Below are 19659 nucleotides of genomic sequence, written 5' to 3' on the forward strand. Positions count from 1 at the left end.
ACAGTGCTGTTGCCGTAAAAATCACACTGATAGCAATTTGAAATGTCCCAAACCAGCACTCCAGGAGTTCATGCGAAGTTGTTGTCTAGAAAGCTGACAGTTAAATTACATGTGTTTGGCAGCACAGTTCAAATAGTAAACAGTTGTGTTCAGTTTAGCAGATTTTCACGTGCCTATCTGGTGTAAGGGGAACCTAAGTAGGATCAGTGATTTTGTCACATCAGCATTTCTTAAAAAAATGTTAATACATGATTTTTTTAATGTAGCTTGCAATGAAAATCTCCCTGCATCATGTTTGTTCTGAGAAAATCTTTCCAAAAACTCCAGCATTGATCCGAAAGTGATGTCAACGCTGCTGAGAAAGAATGAATCTGATGAAAGCTTGCATCTAGATGGCATTACTGGTGTAAATGTGAACAGAAAAAGCAATTTACATTCCTTTTTTTAAGTCTTGACGATTCCTGCTATTGAAATTGTACTGTAGGATTGTATATCCGACTACAACAAACAAGTATTACAATCTGTATTGTCAAGAAGCATCACAGTAAAGAGGGGATTTTTTTTAAGTGTGCTTTTTCGTTTGGTTTGCGGGGGGGGGGGTGTACCTTTTCAGCCATATGGACGTCCGTTTTTATCACAGCAAAGGGAGGCACCAATTCGGTGCTGTGAATTCTCAGGCTCAGTGGAAGCACTGGGCTCACAGCTACTACGCCGTTACGCCATTATCTGTTTTAATCCAAGATACCAAACAAGGCAGCAGTCAAACGAGCCTTTCCACCCCAAGTTTGTCCTCAGAAAAGATACTAAAGCAAGCAAACGCGGCTGCCTCAGCCGCAGGCAGGCGGTGGGCGGCAGGTCAGCCCCCCCCTCTCCTCAGCCCTATGTCAGGCGCCGCCGCTGGGTGCCGCGTTTTGGCGCCCAACGGCCCCCAGCCGGTCAGGGCCGGTTCCAGCCGCCTCTGAGGAAACGGCCGGTCAAAGGGCTGGCGCTTGTGTCAGGGGTCTGTGAGGGGCTGGGGCGGCCGAGCTGAGCCGGGGAGTCGAGCCCGAGGGCTCGGCGGCGGTAATGGCCCGCTAAGAGGCCGTTAGCGAGTGCTCCGAGGCTGCCTTGGAGGTCGGAACCGGCCCTGGTGCAGCGTGCGAGCCGAGCTGCTGCCGGAGCTGCTCGGGGGAGTTTGGGCATGTGCCACCTGTAGGCGCTGCCCTGTGCTCAGGAGGGGTTCCGTGTCGGCTGGTGGAGGGGTACGTGGAGCAGCAGCTCCATTCCGCCCGGAGAAATACTCCTTGGAGGGACTGGGGAAAAGGGGGCAGCATGTGGCAGATGCACGGGCTGCTAGAGCGTGTTTACAGGTGAGGGACGCGGACCAGAAAAGGCAGTGGTCACCCGTGCCCTGGCCCAAGCTCCGTCACTTCCCTCAGTATTCACGCCCCTCTGGTATTATCGCCTGGCAAATGGTGGGATCGTCCTGTAGATGAGGAGTGACCACACCGGGAGGAGCATGCCAGGGGGCTGGAGTGAGATCAGCTGTGTGGCAAAGGGTGATGCCTAAACGCGGGTAGTGCCTCAGCCTTCACAGTGCTATAAAGGGCAGGAGGGAATGACTGGAAATTCTCCATATCCCACCCCACGCACTTGGATTTTGAGATCTTTCTGAAAGAAAAGGGGAAGGGTATGGTGAAGAGAGATGCAAAACCTTTCAGAGACCTTATGCTTTCAGTTAAGAAATGGGGATCATGTGGGAGAGGGCAGGGGTCAGTTAATGTTACAGGGTGTTAGGTACGCTTGAGGGAAAACTTGTTGCTTGGGGAATTGTTTTACTGCTTCTCAAATGGGGAAGCCTCCAGGCTGTATTCAAGGAACATTGTTGACTCATTTTCAATCTGGATGGAGTCCTACCGCTGCCATACTTAGGAGCCCATTGGTACATCCGATGGTACCATTGCTCTTTGCTCATATATTGCTTACTATGTTAATATTGTTTGCACATGTACTTAGCTGTGGAGAATAACTCGGGACTGTTGTGATGTTCTTGCTCGCATGTTTTGCAAGGTCAAGGGACAGTGGAACAAATGTAACTTGAATGACAATTTTGCTTATTTTTTAATAAGAGTGAAACTTCTGATTTGGGTAAAAGCAAGGTGATTTAGAGTACTAGAATGGATCCTGGAAGCTGTTCTTGACTTGGGTGATACTGCTGTTTAGGATTAAAATTAAGTAGGGTTTTGTTAAATAGTGATTTGCCCAGGGCCAGCTATGGTTAACATATGAAGGCTTATGGTTTAATACACAAGTTTTATCACCAGTCTTTGTATTTTGTAGGGTGTTTTTAGGAAGACTAATTCTGACAGACACGGCGAATTTTATATTGTATTTGAGCAAATCTAATTAAGATTCACGGAAATAATCTAATTTAACTATATGGACTATATATTGTCCATTGTTTGTACTAATGGGTAATGTTAGAACATAAAAATATAATATTAATCTCCTATTACTGTTTTCCCTCTCTCTCTCTCAACAGATCTTGATAATGTAGAAGGCATAGCAGTGGACTGGATTGGAAATAATCTTTATTGGACAAACGATGGCCACAGGAAAACAATTGCTGTAGCCAGACTGGAAAAAGCTGCTCAGAGTAGAAAAACTTTGTTGGAGGGCGACATGTCCCATCCTAGAGGAATTGTTGTTGATCCTGTCAATGGGTATGAAGTAGACTAATTTATGTTGTTTAATGCATGTCTTTATACTATAAATATGGGACTGAATTTTGCTTAGGATGGGGTTTGTAGAGTCATGCAGTAGTCTGTAATTCTACAGTAGTCTGTAATATCTGTAACTCCTGTCCAGCATTCTTGCCTGAAGTCTTCAGAAGAATGTGTATGCCCAGACATCGTTGAACCTGTGTCAAGTTAAATTGAATGTGATTCACCTTTTTCTCAAACAAATTGAGTGTATCAGACCTGTATGTATTTTTAATACGAAGTGAACTTTATAATACTCTTCTTTATTTCTCCCTTTGTAAGTCTCAATTTCTGAAGATGATAATAACCATATCCTTGTACACATTGGTTTACAAAACTGAATGAGACTGGTAGTTTTCATTACTTATTATCATAATTAATTGTGATAGGCTGCATAATAACCCCCAATATATTAGGGTGAAATAGTTATGGTTTACCTAAAAATTTGCTGTTACATTTATTCAGGGAATTTTCACTGGAGAATGATGTAGGCAGGTAATTCTAGTGTGGCTGGATTGAATGCTGTTTTCCTAGTACTAGAATGTATTTATACTATCAGGTTTTCACTTTTGAGCTTGTCCTTTGAGGAATGGAAGTGACTGTGGAAAGGCTACAATTAATTAAGGTCAGATAGTAAGGATGTAAAATCAGACCACAAACCATAACTATACCTACAATTACTTGGTTAAATTTTCCAGTTCAGTAAATGCATGGCACAGGAAATAGTGTATGAAGATGTATTGTCTGAAAAGGGCTATTACATAAAACACTTTTCTAATAAAATAGCATGCCCCTTGTGATTATACTTCTCAGGGAAGCTTTTCCTGAGGGATAGCATTTATTATGGCATTTCAATTATGTTTAGAAAATATTAGTCTTGATTTAACCAATGTAGAAGCTTTAACTACATTTTGAGATACAATTAAAGCACATTAATGTAAATGTCTGTTACTGTAAGCATGTTTTAGCTTATGACATGATAACTGGAATAAGTACAGACAAAAAGTTAATGGAGAAAAGCTCAGTAATTGCTGTTGAGCAGTCATGTAAATATTTGTAAAACGTATTTTGTCTTCCAATAAAATAAATGCCATACTGACCTGCGTCTCTGCCTGAGCTTTAGGGCATATGCAGGTTTTATAATTCTGTGATTAAACCTAGTGTTGTTTGGGTCAAACATGCAATGAAGTTTATAAGCCTTGTGGATCAAAAAAATGGTTGATGTTCTTAGCATGTATTTACAAAAATATTAAAAGAACCCAGAACAACCTTCTGGTGGGTGACTTGGACTAGACAGAAAAGAAACAAAAAAGGTACACTTGCATATCTGTAAACCTGTGTAATGATCGATTTTTTTCTTTGTCTTTTCCAATTTCTTATATTAAAAGAAATTGATCAAATTATGCTTATACATAAAAGTGTACTTGCATAAAATTTTTGACCAGTAGATTTGGCATCATTTGCGCAGATTTGATAATGAAACTGTTTTTAACTTCAGTGTTTCATTCCTTTGTAAATTCAGAATTTAAATTCTAGGACTTTATTCTTCAAAGTACAGACAGGTTAAGTAGGTTAGGATCACACAAGTTATTTCAGAAACAGATACCTGGTGAATTCAAAGGTGAGGCACATAAATACCAATTAAATCATGATAACTTTAACAAGTAGGATCCATTTAAGTTCGGTATGGTGGTTTTCCTCTATTTAATGCTTAATAATTGAAATCCTAGATTTGACTTTAAAAGTAGACGTCTACTGTCTAGTAAATATTTTCAGCATATTGATGTCACTGTGCATCATATGATCTGAAATGCTGTTTAGATACTTCATAGATTACGTACAGGCTTTTCTGTTTCTTCCCATGAACCTGTTTTCCTTTGGGGGGGAGGGGGGGCTAAGAAAAAAAGAAAGTGGTGTTTCTTAGCATGCTACCCTCCGCTTTTGTGTAAGTTCAAGTTGTATATTTTATATTATTGAAATCAGAGTTGTCACCAGCAAATTCTGTAATGAAATATGATAATCAGATTAATTCAATAAGGGGGGGGGGGGAGAAGAAACATAGGGTATGTTCTGTAGTATCCAGCAGAGAAAGCCTCAGAGAACTCATCTGAGCTAATACTTTTAGATGAGTTATTACAATGCTTGCTTATTTTTTCCAAAGTAGCATAGATACTTTTTTTTCTCAGAGTTGTTTTGGTTATCTACATTACTCCATTATAAACCATAAAGCTATGCTAAAATTGCCCACCAGCTATTTTTCAAACAATTTTTATAGCCATCGATCTTTCTAAACATTTTTGTGAGGGTCAGAGTGCTCATAATAGTTTCTTGAGTAATTTAGCTGCTTTCATGTGGGATGTGAAGTTCACAGAATGTCAAGGTTATCCTGTAGCTATTAAACTAGAGTGCAATTAATTCATGTATTGCAGCTTTTTTGATAGCATTAAGCATAATAAAAAGCAGATTTGCATCATAAAGGCAAATTAGACTTGGCCAAAAAAAAACCAAAACAGTAAAAGTTTGAACTTTGTGACAGAGTCAATAAAAATTGCTGGTTTAAAAAATAAATCATAATTCTGGTATGATTAAATAAGGTCTTAAACAATTCTTTCACTTTTCATGTCACTTAGTCCATTTGGTCTTCATGTAATTCATTACAATATGAGCAGAACGCCATAAGTGTCATTTTGGCAGCATCCAATACACAGGGAAAGTAAATATAGAAATAGTGGAAAGAAACATGCAAAAGTCAGAATTGCTCTGGCTTGTGGATATACTGTTGCAAACTGCTGCTAAAAGTCTACAGTATAAGTCACATGATTAAAATGGTATCTGAATGTTCATTTTTATAATTTCATAGCTGGATGTATTGGACAGACTGGGAAGAAGATGAAATAGATGACAGTGTGGGAAGAATTGAGAAGGCATGGATGGATGGCTACAGCCGGCAGATTTTTGTAACTTCAAAGATGCTATGGCCAAATGGTTTAACTCTGGACTATCATGCCAATGTATTATACTGGTGTGACGCCTATTATGATCACATTGAAAGGATATTTTTGAATGGAACTGACAGAAAGGTAAAAGAAAAATACTGCTGTTTTGCCACAGGCATGCTCTTTCTGGATTTTACTGTGTTATGTTAAAAATACTTTTCAAGCTTTTTAAAGTCTGCATAACCCTGCAGCATGTCCAGTGTCATCTCTGTTGAAACAAGCAATGTTGGCAGTCTCCTGCAGGAGACTATAATACAGCTTAAAATTGTCATCTTTAGAAAGTGACACGAAACTTGATTTTTTTAAAAAATTTGTTTTAATCTATTTTTCTCATGTGACAATGAGTTACATTTTGATTGAGCCATGAAGCTACAAAGAGCTTTTCAGTAGGAAAAAAATTTCTTTTGGCTCTGCCAGAGAGGCTTTTATTTAACTTCACTGGATAAGCCGCTTTCGATGAATCCCAGCGCACCCCGTTTGAGCATTTGTGGTAATATGCAGAGGGGACACACTCAAAAAGTGCAGTCAAAGACGGAGAGAGATTGTTTTAGTTGTTACTAATGGCTATGCTAGCTAGATACAAGTCTGTATAGAAGTTCTGTGTTGTTTTGTAGAAGTAACAAGCACAGAACAGGCATCTGGAAAACGGTTAAAGTTTAGACTGGAGTCTGATAATTTGGGGAAAGTTTACCATCTGCTTCATAAAATTAGTACCTTGACAACTGAAACTTCACCATTTATTGAGAACAGCGGGCATTAAGTCCTTCTGTGGGAGGATTTTGTCACAAAACATATGTCTTGTGACTTCTCATTTATCCTTCACTCATGATTCCCTCTGTATGATGGCCTTGATAGGACCAGTACGCAGATCGCTGATACTGAAAGTAGTAACTGTAGACACAGTCCTCCCTGGAACTTGTCCCTGTATGAGCTTGTATTGCTTTAATACTGCTTCTAAAATCCTTTATATTGAGTGATCTGTTGTTAAGCCTGTACTAATGCTGTAGTGTTGCAGTTTATCATAATGGCTAGGTTAGGATTTACTTTTAGTGCTTCTACTTTTGCTCCAAATCCATTATGGTCCTGTAATGGAGGGGGGAGGGGGCTAAGCGCATTGGCAGAAAGACATTTTTTAATTAGAGATCCTTGACTACTAGCAGAGCTAGATTCATGAAAAGCTCCTGGACAGAACAGCTCTAGGAAGGTTAAATGCAGCTGCCATGGATTACACGTGGATTACTAGTGGGAACTGCTGTTTTTGCCTCCCACTAGAACTGGTGAATAATAAGAAGCACCTGTCTTTACAGGTTTTATTTTGAAGTGTCACAGAACGGTTCTGGTTTTTTGAAAAGTTTTTTTCTGTAATCCTGTGATTTAAATAAAATGCATAACTACTTGAATAAAATTTATCTAGCCAAAAATAACTAGAAGATAGTTGCTTTTGATGCTGAATCATTTGTTTTTAATTATAGGATATTTTGGTCAAAATATAACTCGGTCGGTAGCATCTTTAATTCTGTGTCAGTATAGTGAGGATTTTGGGGGGTGGGGAATTCCTACAAGAATTGCACAAGTAGCTGGTGGATAATTGACTGATGGATTAATTTTGATCAAAATCAGTTAGCTGAGATGAGGACTTTTGACCAAAAGAATTCCAAGCCTAAAGAGAAAATTTGAAGGGCAAAAGGGCAGGATGTTTGTCACCTCAAAGTAGTCGTATTTTAGTTGGCTCTATCTCCTTGTTCTCTTGGGTTTGTGTCTCTAAGTAGGGACAAGGTAGGGCATCTGATGAACTGCTTCCTTCTTTCTAGAGGCAAGATAGAAATACACTGTTGGGCATTAGTTGAAGCAAGGACCCCAGCCAGCAGAAGAAGACTGGAACCCAGTCATTCCAAACTGCAGCTGCTATGATGAAGTATAAAGGCAGGGCTCCCAAAAGTAGATGATTTAGAGTTCTGCAGTTTTCTGTCTTTTTAAAGTAAATCATTCTAATTACTGTAATTTACTTGATGGTAAGTTTAGACTATTTTTAAAGTTTTGTTTCTGTTCTGTAGGGATTGAAAATATTTTTAAACTGTTCCTGTTTATCAGACAGCTCTTGTGTAGTGGTAGTTGCAGTTCTTGTGAAGGAGTCCTGAGACTGGTCCTATAGCAAATGACACAGTTTTAGAACATTTCTGCAGCCAATAAAATAAAGACAAGATTTGAGGTGTAATTTGTAGCATTATGTATGAGTTAATAAACCAAAAGTAGAAGGTGCATGGAAGAAAGTTTGTCTTATTTTGGGAACAAACTGGCATTTTTTGTTTTGTTTTTTTTAAGTTATCACAAGCCAAACTAGAGAGGAAGTTCACAGAAATAAATAATCTCCGCACTTACTTCACACTTCAACAAAAATAAGCAATTCAAACACACTATTCCTTGCTTTAAAAGAAGCAGATATTTGAGGTACTTAACAGATACTCAAAGTTATATGAAGAACCATGCTTCCTTGCTAGGGAGGAGGTAGATATTTACCTACATTCCTTTGCATTAACTGACAGGGGGCACTTAAAATGAATTTGTACGAAGTTTTGAAGTTAGATATTGATGCTGGTGCATAGAACAGCTTTACACTCTTCACTTGGTTTTATTGCGTTAAGTCGTTATGTTTGGGCACAGTACCTATCTCAGTTTTCCTATTTCCTATTTTATGTTCTCTGTAGTGTATGCTAAGACAAATTAATAATTATTTTAACCTTGCTAATGCTCACCTACCACTAATTAATTGCAGGTAGTCTACAATGGAAAAGATTTGAATCATCCTTTTGGACTGTCACATCATGGAAATTATATTTTCTGGACAGATTATATGAATGGGTCAATTTTCCAGTTGGATCTGGTTACAAGGAATGTGACACTGTTAAGAAGCGAGAGACCACCTTTGTTTGGGCTCCAGATTTATGATCCACGTAAACAGCAAGGTATTTATAACATACAATTTCTCCAAATGTCTGTTATAAAAGGATATTTTCCCTTACTAGTATTTTGGGGTGACTAGATAAGAACAGAAAAAAGAATATGACTTTTGGCATGAGAAATATACTTTCCAATGTTTCAATCCATTGATGTTGAAATTGGTCATCTCATACATACCAAAAAGTGAATCATAGTATTATACCCGAGTGTCTTCTGTGTATTTACGCTGCCTTTATTGCCATTTTTCTTGTGTGTCAAAGAGATACTGTGAATGTATAAAATAGAACAGATAACATATACACATTGGCTCATAGACATAAAATATATTATTGCATTTACCTTTGCTTAAATAATATCATAGATCCTGTCTGTCTTTTCCTTTTTGTAATTTTCTCCCCTGTCTTGGTCTACATCAGCACCGTATGACTTAATCTCCTGAAAGTACGTGGTGCTGTTACAGAGAATCAGAGTAAGTGGCCTTTGAAGTAGTGCAAAAATACATAGTTGTTGCTACTTATAGAAGTAGAGAAATGAAATAAAGGCTATAGGTTTGCATGGGTGGAGTTTAGAAAATGCAATTGCTACTATACCAGTACATTTACAAATGTATTTTACTGCAGAAAACTTTTAGATCCATTTACTGCATACAGCATTCAGATGAGTTGTTGAATATTTGCTCTCTTTAATGAAAACATGTTTCTGGTTAATGTCTGGTTAATGCCTGCTACCAAACATAAAACTGAACATCAGGAATTAGTATAAATAAAATACTGTTTAAAAGATGACTGTATTAAATATTAATATCTATAGATCTCATTAATCTCTATAGATGGTCATTTCTGACATGTAGAACATTTCCAGTTCAACAGTTCCTGTAGAAAATCAGACACTAAGGTGTTAGCAGTCCAGCTACATTTGATTCTGTACATGAACCAGAAAAGTAACAAAATTAAATTTCACCATTGATTGGAATGCTGCTTAGTACAGATACAATGTTAAAATGTGGTTCTTAAAACAGTGATTTTTTTTTTTTTTTTTTTTTAAAGTTTACAGGCCCTATTATGAGTACTGTGTCCCTGTGAATAAACCCCGATTTTATTTTCACAGTATCATTACCTTCACATCTGGATGTGGGTGCAGCGTCTTGTTCATGTCTATTCTTAGCACTTGGAAGATTTGACTGTGTCTGTCATTTGTGGTCAATGAGTGGCTTGGAGAGCAACTGATAAAACTAATACAGGGTGGATAGAATTAAAACATAAAAAATATTTAGCACTCATAGATACAGAGAAAATATTTAGCCTTTATATTTGTTATAGGCATATATTTATGTCAAATGTGTATATATACATTTCTGTGTGTGTGTAAAAAATGATACATGTATATATGAAAATAAAGTACAGTGAGTATTTTCCCTATATAAACTGGCTAATATTTTGCATAGTTTTATTTCAGAGGTTTTATATACCATACATACTAAATAATTTTTTTATTGTTTTTCTTTTGTCTAGTGTTACCATTTTTTTTTTCATCCAACAAAAAAAACCCAACAGGTGATTTACAAAGGGAAGAAACAGTTTAGTTTTCAAATTGATGCTGAAGTATAAACTGGGAAATACACATGTGTATAGGCAAAATACTTGGCATGTAATATCTGCATGTATAGTATTACTTAATTTTATGTTTCATTTTAAAATTTACTATATTTGAAGACTTAGATATGTAGTTAATATTCTTTGGAGAAGACAAAGACATCTTCTCTATCTAAAAGTACATCTTCCAGTGTGTTTTTCCTTGGGAAAACCACTTTTTACAATGTCTCACTTAACCATCTGAGGCCCTACTGGAAAGCTTAGTGATTTTCTTTACAACAGGTTAATATGAAGTCTTCCCTTTCCTGCTGAATAATATTTTTCTATGTGCAGCTAGGCTTTCTTAGGGAAAGCCATTGACAATAATACTTGACTATGGAGTGGTGAGGTCCAGACAGCCAACTTGTAATTGGTTTTATGCATATGGAGGCAATGCTGAAAGTTTCTCCTTTCTGGTATTGTAACATCTAAATTTTCAATCCCTAAACCAAACTGTAGTATGTGTAGTACTGTGCTACGTCCAGGTCATTGTAAGAGTGTGTCTCTTATCACAGATGCTTTTCAGGGACTCTCTCTTCTTCCAAAGTCATGTAAAAACATGATGTGTTGGGGGATTTTTGTTGGGTTTGCTTGTTTTTTTTATGGCAGTATCTGCCCCCAAATCTACCCTCAAGTTGGCCAAATTTCAGAATACTTCGAACTGTGTATGCTAAGAGAGGATGTGGTGGTTGCTTTAAATACTTGGTACTTCTGCTGCTTTATTCCATACTAAAAGTTCCTTTGTTTTTAGAAAAAAGGAAATTTAAAAATGAATGCAGTTGGTATTAGCTTCCAAATAAGCTAACACCAGAGACAGAAGACTAAAATACTACCTTTTAGACATTTTTAGCTGAATGAGCTTAAATCTTGAGAAAGTGAATTCAGCTCATTCATGCATTCTTTGTTTGAAATTGCAATTGGAATTTTGCAAAGTAACTGCAGCATTTAAGATCTTCCCTTTTTGTCCTGCTCAGTGAGGTTGATCTTGCATTGTTCCCAAAGGAGCATAAGCATTTATTTTAAAGAAAGTGAAGCTAATTTTTTGTTTTCTTTCTGTGTGTTTCTTCTGAAAGAGCAAGACCAAGGCTCAACCATGTTGTACAGAGAAAACCACAGTAGTTCATTTTATGGTATAAGTTATATTTTATAGCTTATACATATGTACCTTAAAAAACATTTGGCTCTGATATTGTGAGGTTCCTGTTTTGATGCTGCTGTTATTGTCACTACACAAGCAGAAACCATGTCAATTTATTTTGGCACAATTGAATTGAGACTGGCATTTTTATTTAGGAGGTCTTTTACAGGATACTTGACTGTGCCAGTTCTGCTTTGCTTAGTACTATGGGAAGCGACATTAAGCTTCTTCTGGTATCTCCTTAAGAAGAGGTGTTTTTCACTGTCTTTGTATCTCATGAGGCATGATCCTCTTGCAGAGGAACGTTTTTTTTCTTCCTTTCAGAAATTAGAATTCATCTTTGTTAGGCTTAGTCTTTGTGTCTCTATGCATCAGGAATACCTTAAGAAGTGGGGAGGTGGGAAGCATATTACTATGCGGGAAGCATAGTAGTCATAGGAGTTGGATTTACAGTCAGCATATGAACCTGCCAAGGCCTGCGGGTATTTCCACTGCTGTGAAAGGGGAGATTGCTATTCATACGTAAGTAATTCTTATGTAAGTCCATTTACAGCAGTTAAAATAGCCTCTTCTGAAATCAATTGATATTTTAACTCTTCAGTTTGCAAAGAAGAGCTGATGAGCCCCAGGCTGCTGCTATTCATATGTGTAGTATGATCCTAAAAGTAAGCTTACACAGCTTTAGCAGTACTTGAGGTTAGGTTTATGGGAAGGTACAAACATAAATGAATCCTCATGAAAACAAGTACAGTGATTGCTAAGCAGCAATAAATGCTTCGGTGTATCTTTTAAATGAGAAGATAAAACAAATGTGTGTGGTTGTTACAGGTTTGTTTTTTTTTTTTCCTTAGAATGATGACTGAGATGCAAGTACATTGTTGTTTTAGCTCTGGCCTAATTTTTAGCAAATTAAAATGGAATCAGCCTAATGTAATCATATGCAAGTGGCAGGGCAGCAGCTGTTTTAAAAGCTGGCAGAATATGAAAAATATGATAATAGCTTTGCAAGTAGTTTTAAAATTTGGGGAATATTTTAAGAACACCCATATAAAATAGCTGTTATGAACAGCAGTCGAGGAAATTTAATTTTATAAATATTGGTAGCTAAATGCATTCCATAGCTTACTCAGTAAAGAGACTTAACCTCTTTGTTGTACTGCATTTCAGGAGTCATTTTAGCCTAGGAGTCTCTTCAGCGAGACTGATGGGACTGAAGGTCTCATTGCACCTTCAGGTTGAAGACTTCCTTAAAGCTCACTTTATAAACCTTTTTATGTAGGATCTTGTTGCTTTAACTCTTGGTACTTGTACTTTCCTTGTTGTCACCCTCTCTTTTATCACTTATTTAGCAAGTAACCTACTGTGCTGCAGTTTGTCATCCCAATTATGAGGTTAAATAGGAACTTTTCATCTTCAAGACGGACCAGCTGACTTTGATCTAGTGTTTTAATTTTGAATTTATTTATTTTAAGCTTGCATTGGGCTTCAGAATCATCAGGGGTTTTCAAAGTGTTTTCTATATTTGTCTTAAATAGTCCTTTATTCTATAGCCTTATTCTTTTTTAGTGATCTGACAAATTTATGTATATTCTTTAAATCACTGCAAATTTCCTTGACTTGTGCTCTATAATTTTGGAATCACTTTTGAAGATTATGTTTTAGTTTATTTGTTTTGGCAGCGTCTGATAATCATCTTAAATCAGCTTTACTGACATTCTTTGATTTGTATAATGGGTGGCCCTGTAAAGATGTAGAGAGTTTCAAGGCTACTTTTTCTGATGCAGTGTTTTACCTGACATTTTCCAAGATTTAGATGCAAATGCATCTCTTACTCTTTTGATGTTTTGTTCATATTATTTGGGGTTTGGTGAGCGTAGACGTAATAAAGGAGTCAATTTTTGTACGATGCTTTAAGTCATAGACTAAAACATGAAGTTAAGATCCAGTAAAGTATTTTAAATGCCCAGTTTAAGTTGGAACTACTCTATGTAGAATTGTGATCCAGCCCTCACACTTCATAGAGACTTCCTGGTTTCCCTGTTTATACAGCTATATTCTTGCCATCTCCCTCACACCCTGCCCGATGTACAAGTACCACAGCAGCTTCCCACAGCATTCTGTATTAATTATTGTACATAAATTTATTTGGAAGTTCAGTGGGGTTTTAATGAACTGTAGACACATTTAGTTCTAATAAATGATATATGGTGAGTCAGAAGAAAGTCTAGGAATAGGTTATTATGAAATGCTCAAAGTCTGTATTGTAAGATGTATTGAGGTACATCTTAAAATTTGAAAATTTTCAAAATCTTAAATTACTTGCTGGTTATCTGATGTTCATTTGATAATTTGAAAGTGTTTCCCTGCACATGCAGGTATGGCTCTGACAGGACAGTTTAATATGTGTGTTCACAGCTACCTCTATGAAAACTTAATGTTATATTTTCTGTGAAAAGAAAAGTGGTAGTGCTTTGAGGAGAGGGAATTGTGTGGAGTCTGTTTTAACCCAAGAAGTTGATGAATGTTTTGTACACCTAAAATGGAGGAGCAGAGGAAGAAACACCTGTTTTTTACTAGGACAGGAAGATGAAAAAAAGTGCTTTAAAGTTTCAGGAGACATGAAGTTTTTTATAGCTTGCCTGATCATAGTCAGTTATCACCAACACTTGAAATTAACAGAGCTTTGGTCATGAGAAGTTGAATGTCCTCAGCAGTGCATATCTAAGCAATTAAGTCATGGTCAAAGTGGCACAAACAGAAATCGTAACATTTGCTTCGGTGGCTTCAGCTTTAAGTCTGGTTGTCTAAGGAATGAGGCAGTGAGGATGCAGCAGTCCTTGGTAGATGATTAAAACACTTGACAGCTGCCAGTATCTTCATGTGAACAGCGTACACCTTTTGGGAATAAACAATAACACAGAAAAAGAAGGTAGAGAAATAGCAGATGTGTTCAGAAAAGAGTATATCTGCCTTGTATTTTGTCTGCCATAGATCTCATTGTACTGTTAATTTCTGTTTCCTTTCCCTTTTTTCATAGTCTGCATTTGTAGTCACATTGGTTTAATATGTGCAGATTCCAATATACTTCAGAACATTCCTTTATATACTGTTTAATTTCTTAAAAATACTACCTGCATGTAGCTGCGTCATATTATATATTTTATAGTATTTGTTCTCCTCATAAAAAAGGGAGATAGAATGTTGTGAACTGATGGTGTAGGGTTTTTTTATTATTCTTACAGTTTATTGCAACCTGTAACTAAAATTGTTTAAATATTATAACCTGTAGTAACCAAACTATGAGAATAATGTCTCCCTAAAATGAGAGGAAAATAATTGTAAAAAATTCTTCATGTGCTTACATTCTAAAAAAAAAAAAAAAAAAAAAATTCTAGTTCTAGCATGGCTGTTATTTTTAAAGTTGCTTTTTTATTTTCACAGGTGATAATGCATGTCGTGTTAATAATGGAGGCTGCAGCACTCTTTGTTTAGCCATTCCTGGAGGCAGAGTTTGTGCCTGTGCTGATAATCAGCTTTTGGAGGAAAACAGTACAACCTGCATGAGTAAGAATTTTAAAGACTATCTGAATTGATGCTACTGTTAAGGGATCAAGTCAAACCTGAAAATAAAACAAGAATGTGTGGTCTCCTAGAGGCTTTTTGTCGTTCTGTAAGACAAAGAAATCTTCCTTGAATAAGGATTCTAATCGAAGACAGTTTATTAAATATAATAAAGAGTTGTCAAAAAAGACGAAATATTAAGTACACAATATTTGAGGATGAAATACATTGGAAAATATTTCAGAATGTCTGGTAGGATAAAGCACTTAAATATTTCACTGACGTCTCTTAAAGTATATCAGAAATACCAGAAATTAATCTATATAATTATTATATTTAATCTGTATAAACTTGTTTCAGATTACTATATGGAGTAAGTATCTTAAATTGAAATCTGGCATAGAAAATGTTTGTGCTGAAACTGTTCATAAAACATGTCAAGCAGATGTATTTATATATAATAGGCCCTGACACAGACTATGCAAATTTTGCTGTCTTTTTTTTCTTCTCTTCCTTGGATATCTTCATTGAAATGCCAGTAAAAAAAACCTGTTAATAAGAAAATGTTAGATTTTCAAGTAAAAATAATAACTCATCAGATAATACAGGTATTTTTTAAATGTTTAGACCTGATATTTGTAACTTACTCAATTCTCTTTTTTTTTTTCTTTGTTTGTTTTTTTATTTTTAATCTCATTGATCTATTTCTTGACGTGTAGTGTGTAAAACTTTACATAGGTCTCCACCAATAAGCCTGGTAGAGATGAGTAAAGCATAAGGATTGTTTCATAACATGATGAACATTATTGAGCTTGCAATTACCTTGAATTTGACCCAAATGCATGGCTGGCAGAGCCATCACTGTTGCTAAAGAAAACTATTTTTCTTTTTAGCAGAAAATACTGGAAGGTGGACTTCTCACTGGTAAGATGGAATGTAAGCATTAGGAAGAGAGGTTAGACACTTTCAGAACTGAATGAAGCAGGTTTCCTGCTTTTTCCCCAACACACTTCATTGCCTGGCTCTTGCAAAGGACTTTGGTGTTCCTCATAGGGTCATAGAGTGATGTGTGGTTTTTACACATTAAGCATTCTGAACCTTATGTCGAGAAATGTATCTGTCTGGATTTACCAATAAGCTTGTAGCTTGCTACTTAATTCTACCTCAGCAGAATTTTATCCTTTCTTCTTTGCCAAGTCTGTACCAGTGCATAATGCAGGTGTTTGAGTTGCTGCTTGGATACAAGAATCAGCTATCCACTAATTGTTTTCTAGGCCTTTAAAGAGCACCAGAATTTGGTCTGTGTCTGTAAGAATATTTTCCTTTTCACTGTTGATAAGGCATTGCAATATTTTAAACTGATATTTTTACACTATCATCTAAGCACCAATTTAAAAAAAACAGTTTGAGTGCCATTCTAGTCTGAGTTCTTCCATTTATTAAAAATATATTACCTCAACCATACACTCAGATATGCATGCTGCTACAGGCTTCAGGTGGCATTACCTCAAATATGTAAAATTTACTAAAAAATGCTCTGAAGAATGATAAGAAGAATTTATATCTATTTATGTAGAGGTAGTATTGCATTCTGTATGTATCAAGCTGATAAAATAGATGTACTTCTTGGATATTTTTCCTAGTTAAACATGGAGAAGTGCTACCACAGTTGTGCAAAGCTGAACAGTTTCAGTGTAACAATAAGCGCTGTATCCAGGATCGCTGGCGCTGTGATGGGGATGATGACTGTCTGGATGGCAGCGATGAGCATTCTGAAATTTGCTGTATGTATGCTTTTTAACCCACAATTCATAATTAATTTTAAAAATTGGAAACAAAATAATGCAAGTCTGAGGGGAGTCAAACAAAAGTGATAATCCTTAAGTCATGCATGGAAATCTTTCATTATTTTCTTCTTTTCCTGCAAACAGTAATAGTAGTCCTTTCAAATGACACTCGTGTACTTGTTTCATAGAATAGTACAAGAGCAGTCATCTTTTGGTTTTGACATCGTCATTTCTGATTCTTTAAATGTTGGAGTACTCAGCATGGGTTTATGAAGGGGAAGTACGCTCAGCCAACCTCATAGCCTTCTGCAGTGATGCGACTAGCTTGGTGGATGAGGGAAAAGCAGTGGATATTGTTTACCTCATCTTTAGTAAGGCTTTTGACACTGTCTGCCATAACATCCTCCTAAACAATCTGACAAAGGATGGGTTAGGTATGTGGACAGTGAGGTGGATTGGAAGCTGTCTGAATGGCCAGGCCTTGGGGCTTGTGATCAGTTGCACAATGTCCAGCTGGGGCTAAGTCACTAGTGGTGTACCCCAGGGATTAATGCTGGGGTTAGTAACCTCTTCATTAATGACTTGGACACAGTGCACACTCGGCAAACTTGCAGATGATATGAAGCTGGGAAGGGTGGCTCATGCACCAGACGGGTGTGCTGCCATTCAGAGGAACCTTGACAGGCTGGAGAATTGGACAGAGAGGAATATGGCGAAATTCAGCAAGGAGAAATGCATCTGGGGAGGAATAACTCCAGGCATAAGTATACGCTGGGGTCCATCCAACTAGAAAGCAGCTTTGCAGACAAGGACCTTGAGGTCCTGGCAGGCAACAAGCTGACCATTAGCCAGTAATGCACCTCATGGCAAAGAAGGCTTGGAGCATCCTGGGCTGTTTTAGGAAGGGCATCACCATCAGGTTGAGGGAGATGATCCTTCCCCTCTACTCAGCCCTGATGAGGTCATATTCGGAGGACTGTGTCTAGTTGTGAGCTCCCCAGTATGAGAAAGATAAGAACTTACAGGAGCAAGTCCAGAAAGGGACCATTAAGATGATTAAGGGACTGGCACATCTGTCACGGAAGTTGGGAGAGCTGGGATTTGTCAGTCTGGGGGGAAGGGAAGGCTCAGGAGGGATCTTACCAATACGTATAGATACCTAATTGGAGGGAATGAAGAACAGGGAGCCAGGCTCATTTAGTAGTGCCTACTAGCTGGACAAGAGGTAATAGACACAAACTGAAAAGCATGAAATTTTATCTGAACACAAGAAAAGACTTTTTTACTGTAAGTGTAGTCGAACACTGGAATAGAGTGCCCAGAGAGGTTGTGGATTTTCTATCCATGGAGATACTTGAAACGTATATTGACATGGTCCTGAGAGACCTGTTCTACTTGGCCCTGCTTGAGTAGGTGATTAGACTAGGTGATCTCAACAGGTCCCTTCCAACCATAAACATTTCTGGGATTCTGTAATGTATTTCTAAAAAACAAACAAACAAACAAAAAAACCCCAAAAACTAAAAAAACCCAAAAGACCAACAACACAAAAACCTCACCAAAAAACACAACCCAACCAAACCCCAAACCAACAGCAACAACAACAAAAACTAATCCTCCCCTTCCAGTTTTAAATTAGATGCACTTTGTCTTTAAAAATACAGTTTTACTAGAGCTGTATTTTTTTGCTGTAGAGGAGTTGAAATGAAAAAAATGAAAACATACCAATTCTGTATCTGTGTCATTTCTGGAAGATACTTAAATGGCCTACTATAAAATTAGAGTTCCAGCAGTACAAATTCCTTTCCTTACTCAGTTCTTCACTATGCTTCTTATTTCTATCATTTCTCTAAACCGAATCTCTTTTACTGAAATGAAAATACGTTATTTTTTCCCTATCACTTGTAGACACGAAGAACTGATACTGTTCTACTGTGCAGCACTGTTCTAGGTGTCTGAAAACTCTTATCATGGTCTCTCATTCTTACCTCTTTGAGAGAATACAACACTAATCTGTTCTTTTTTTTTTTTTTTCCCCCAGTAGATTATGATGGGTTTAGATTTAATTTCTCTTTTCTGAACTTTGCAAAGTGATCCTAGGGGTTGAATGTCCAAAACTGAATGTATATACTTCTGCTGAGGCTTTTGTGAAGCTGGTTAGGCTGAGAAAATGTGTTTGTGATGGTTCATAGTCCTGTTTATACATCCTTGGGTAAATCTTGCCTGCTTCACACTGGCCTGATGTTGCTGATACATACTGAGCTTGTGAACCTCTGTAATGCCTAGGTCTTTTTCTGTATGGCTATTACATAGCTAGTTTGTTGGGTTTTTTTCCCTGCATTTATGTATTTTGATAGCTCCATGTGGTAGTGATTACTAATTTCAGTCCTAATTTTCAAAACATCTGTTCAGTTCTGATTGTAGTGCTTACTAACATTTTATTTTAATACCAGGGACTCTTACACTTAAATAAGGAGCTCAACTAATAAAAACAGTCAGAAGGAAAATCTTTTGGCAGAGTTGACTTGATTCTCATTTAAATTAGTGTAATGTAGATCAATTCATTGATCAAAGCTTTAATTCTCAAAGCGTTTATATAGCTATAAATGAAGTCATAATCTGGTCCCAGATTATGTGGTACATGTATGTGATACATAGTTTAGGTGGCCAGTATGATAACATTAATCTCTTTTCAGCAGTTGCTATAGTAATTTCAATAGTTCTTTTCTAGTTAGTCTGAAATATTTGCAATTATGAATAGAATATACACACATTAGTAAATATATATAAGCAAAAAGCTTAACTACCATTTAAAACAATATCTATGTCTAGTATTAAAGTCAGATT

The 19659-nt window shown here is 36.9% G+C and overlaps 1 protein-coding gene across 4 annotated transcripts in view; it reads left to right on the forward strand.

Annotated features, from left to right (window-relative positions):
* LRP1B (LDL receptor related protein 1B) overlaps positions 1 to 19659 on the forward strand; it is a 753798-nt gene that overhangs the window by 462999 nt on the left and 271140 nt on the right. For all 4 annotated transcript variants that reach the window (XM_069780765.1, XM_069780767.1, XM_069780768.1 and 1 more), the window contains 5 exons: positions 2522 to 2702; positions 5602 to 5821; positions 8511 to 8700; positions 14906 to 15028; positions 16669 to 16809. In XM_069780765.1, coding sequence (XP_069636866.1) covers positions 2522 to 2702; positions 5602 to 5821; positions 8511 to 8700; positions 14906 to 15028; positions 16669 to 16809 — 855 coding nt within the window. The remainder of the gene's footprint in view (positions 1 to 2521; positions 2703 to 5601; positions 5822 to 8510; positions 8701 to 14905; positions 15029 to 16668; positions 16810 to 19659) is intronic.

The sequence above is a fragment of the Haliaeetus albicilla genome, chromosome 4 (genome assembly GCF_947461875.1).
Source record: "Haliaeetus albicilla chromosome 4, bHalAlb1.1, whole genome shotgun sequence".
Lineage (NCBI taxonomy): Eukaryota > Metazoa > Chordata > Aves > Accipitriformes > Accipitridae > Haliaeetus > Haliaeetus albicilla.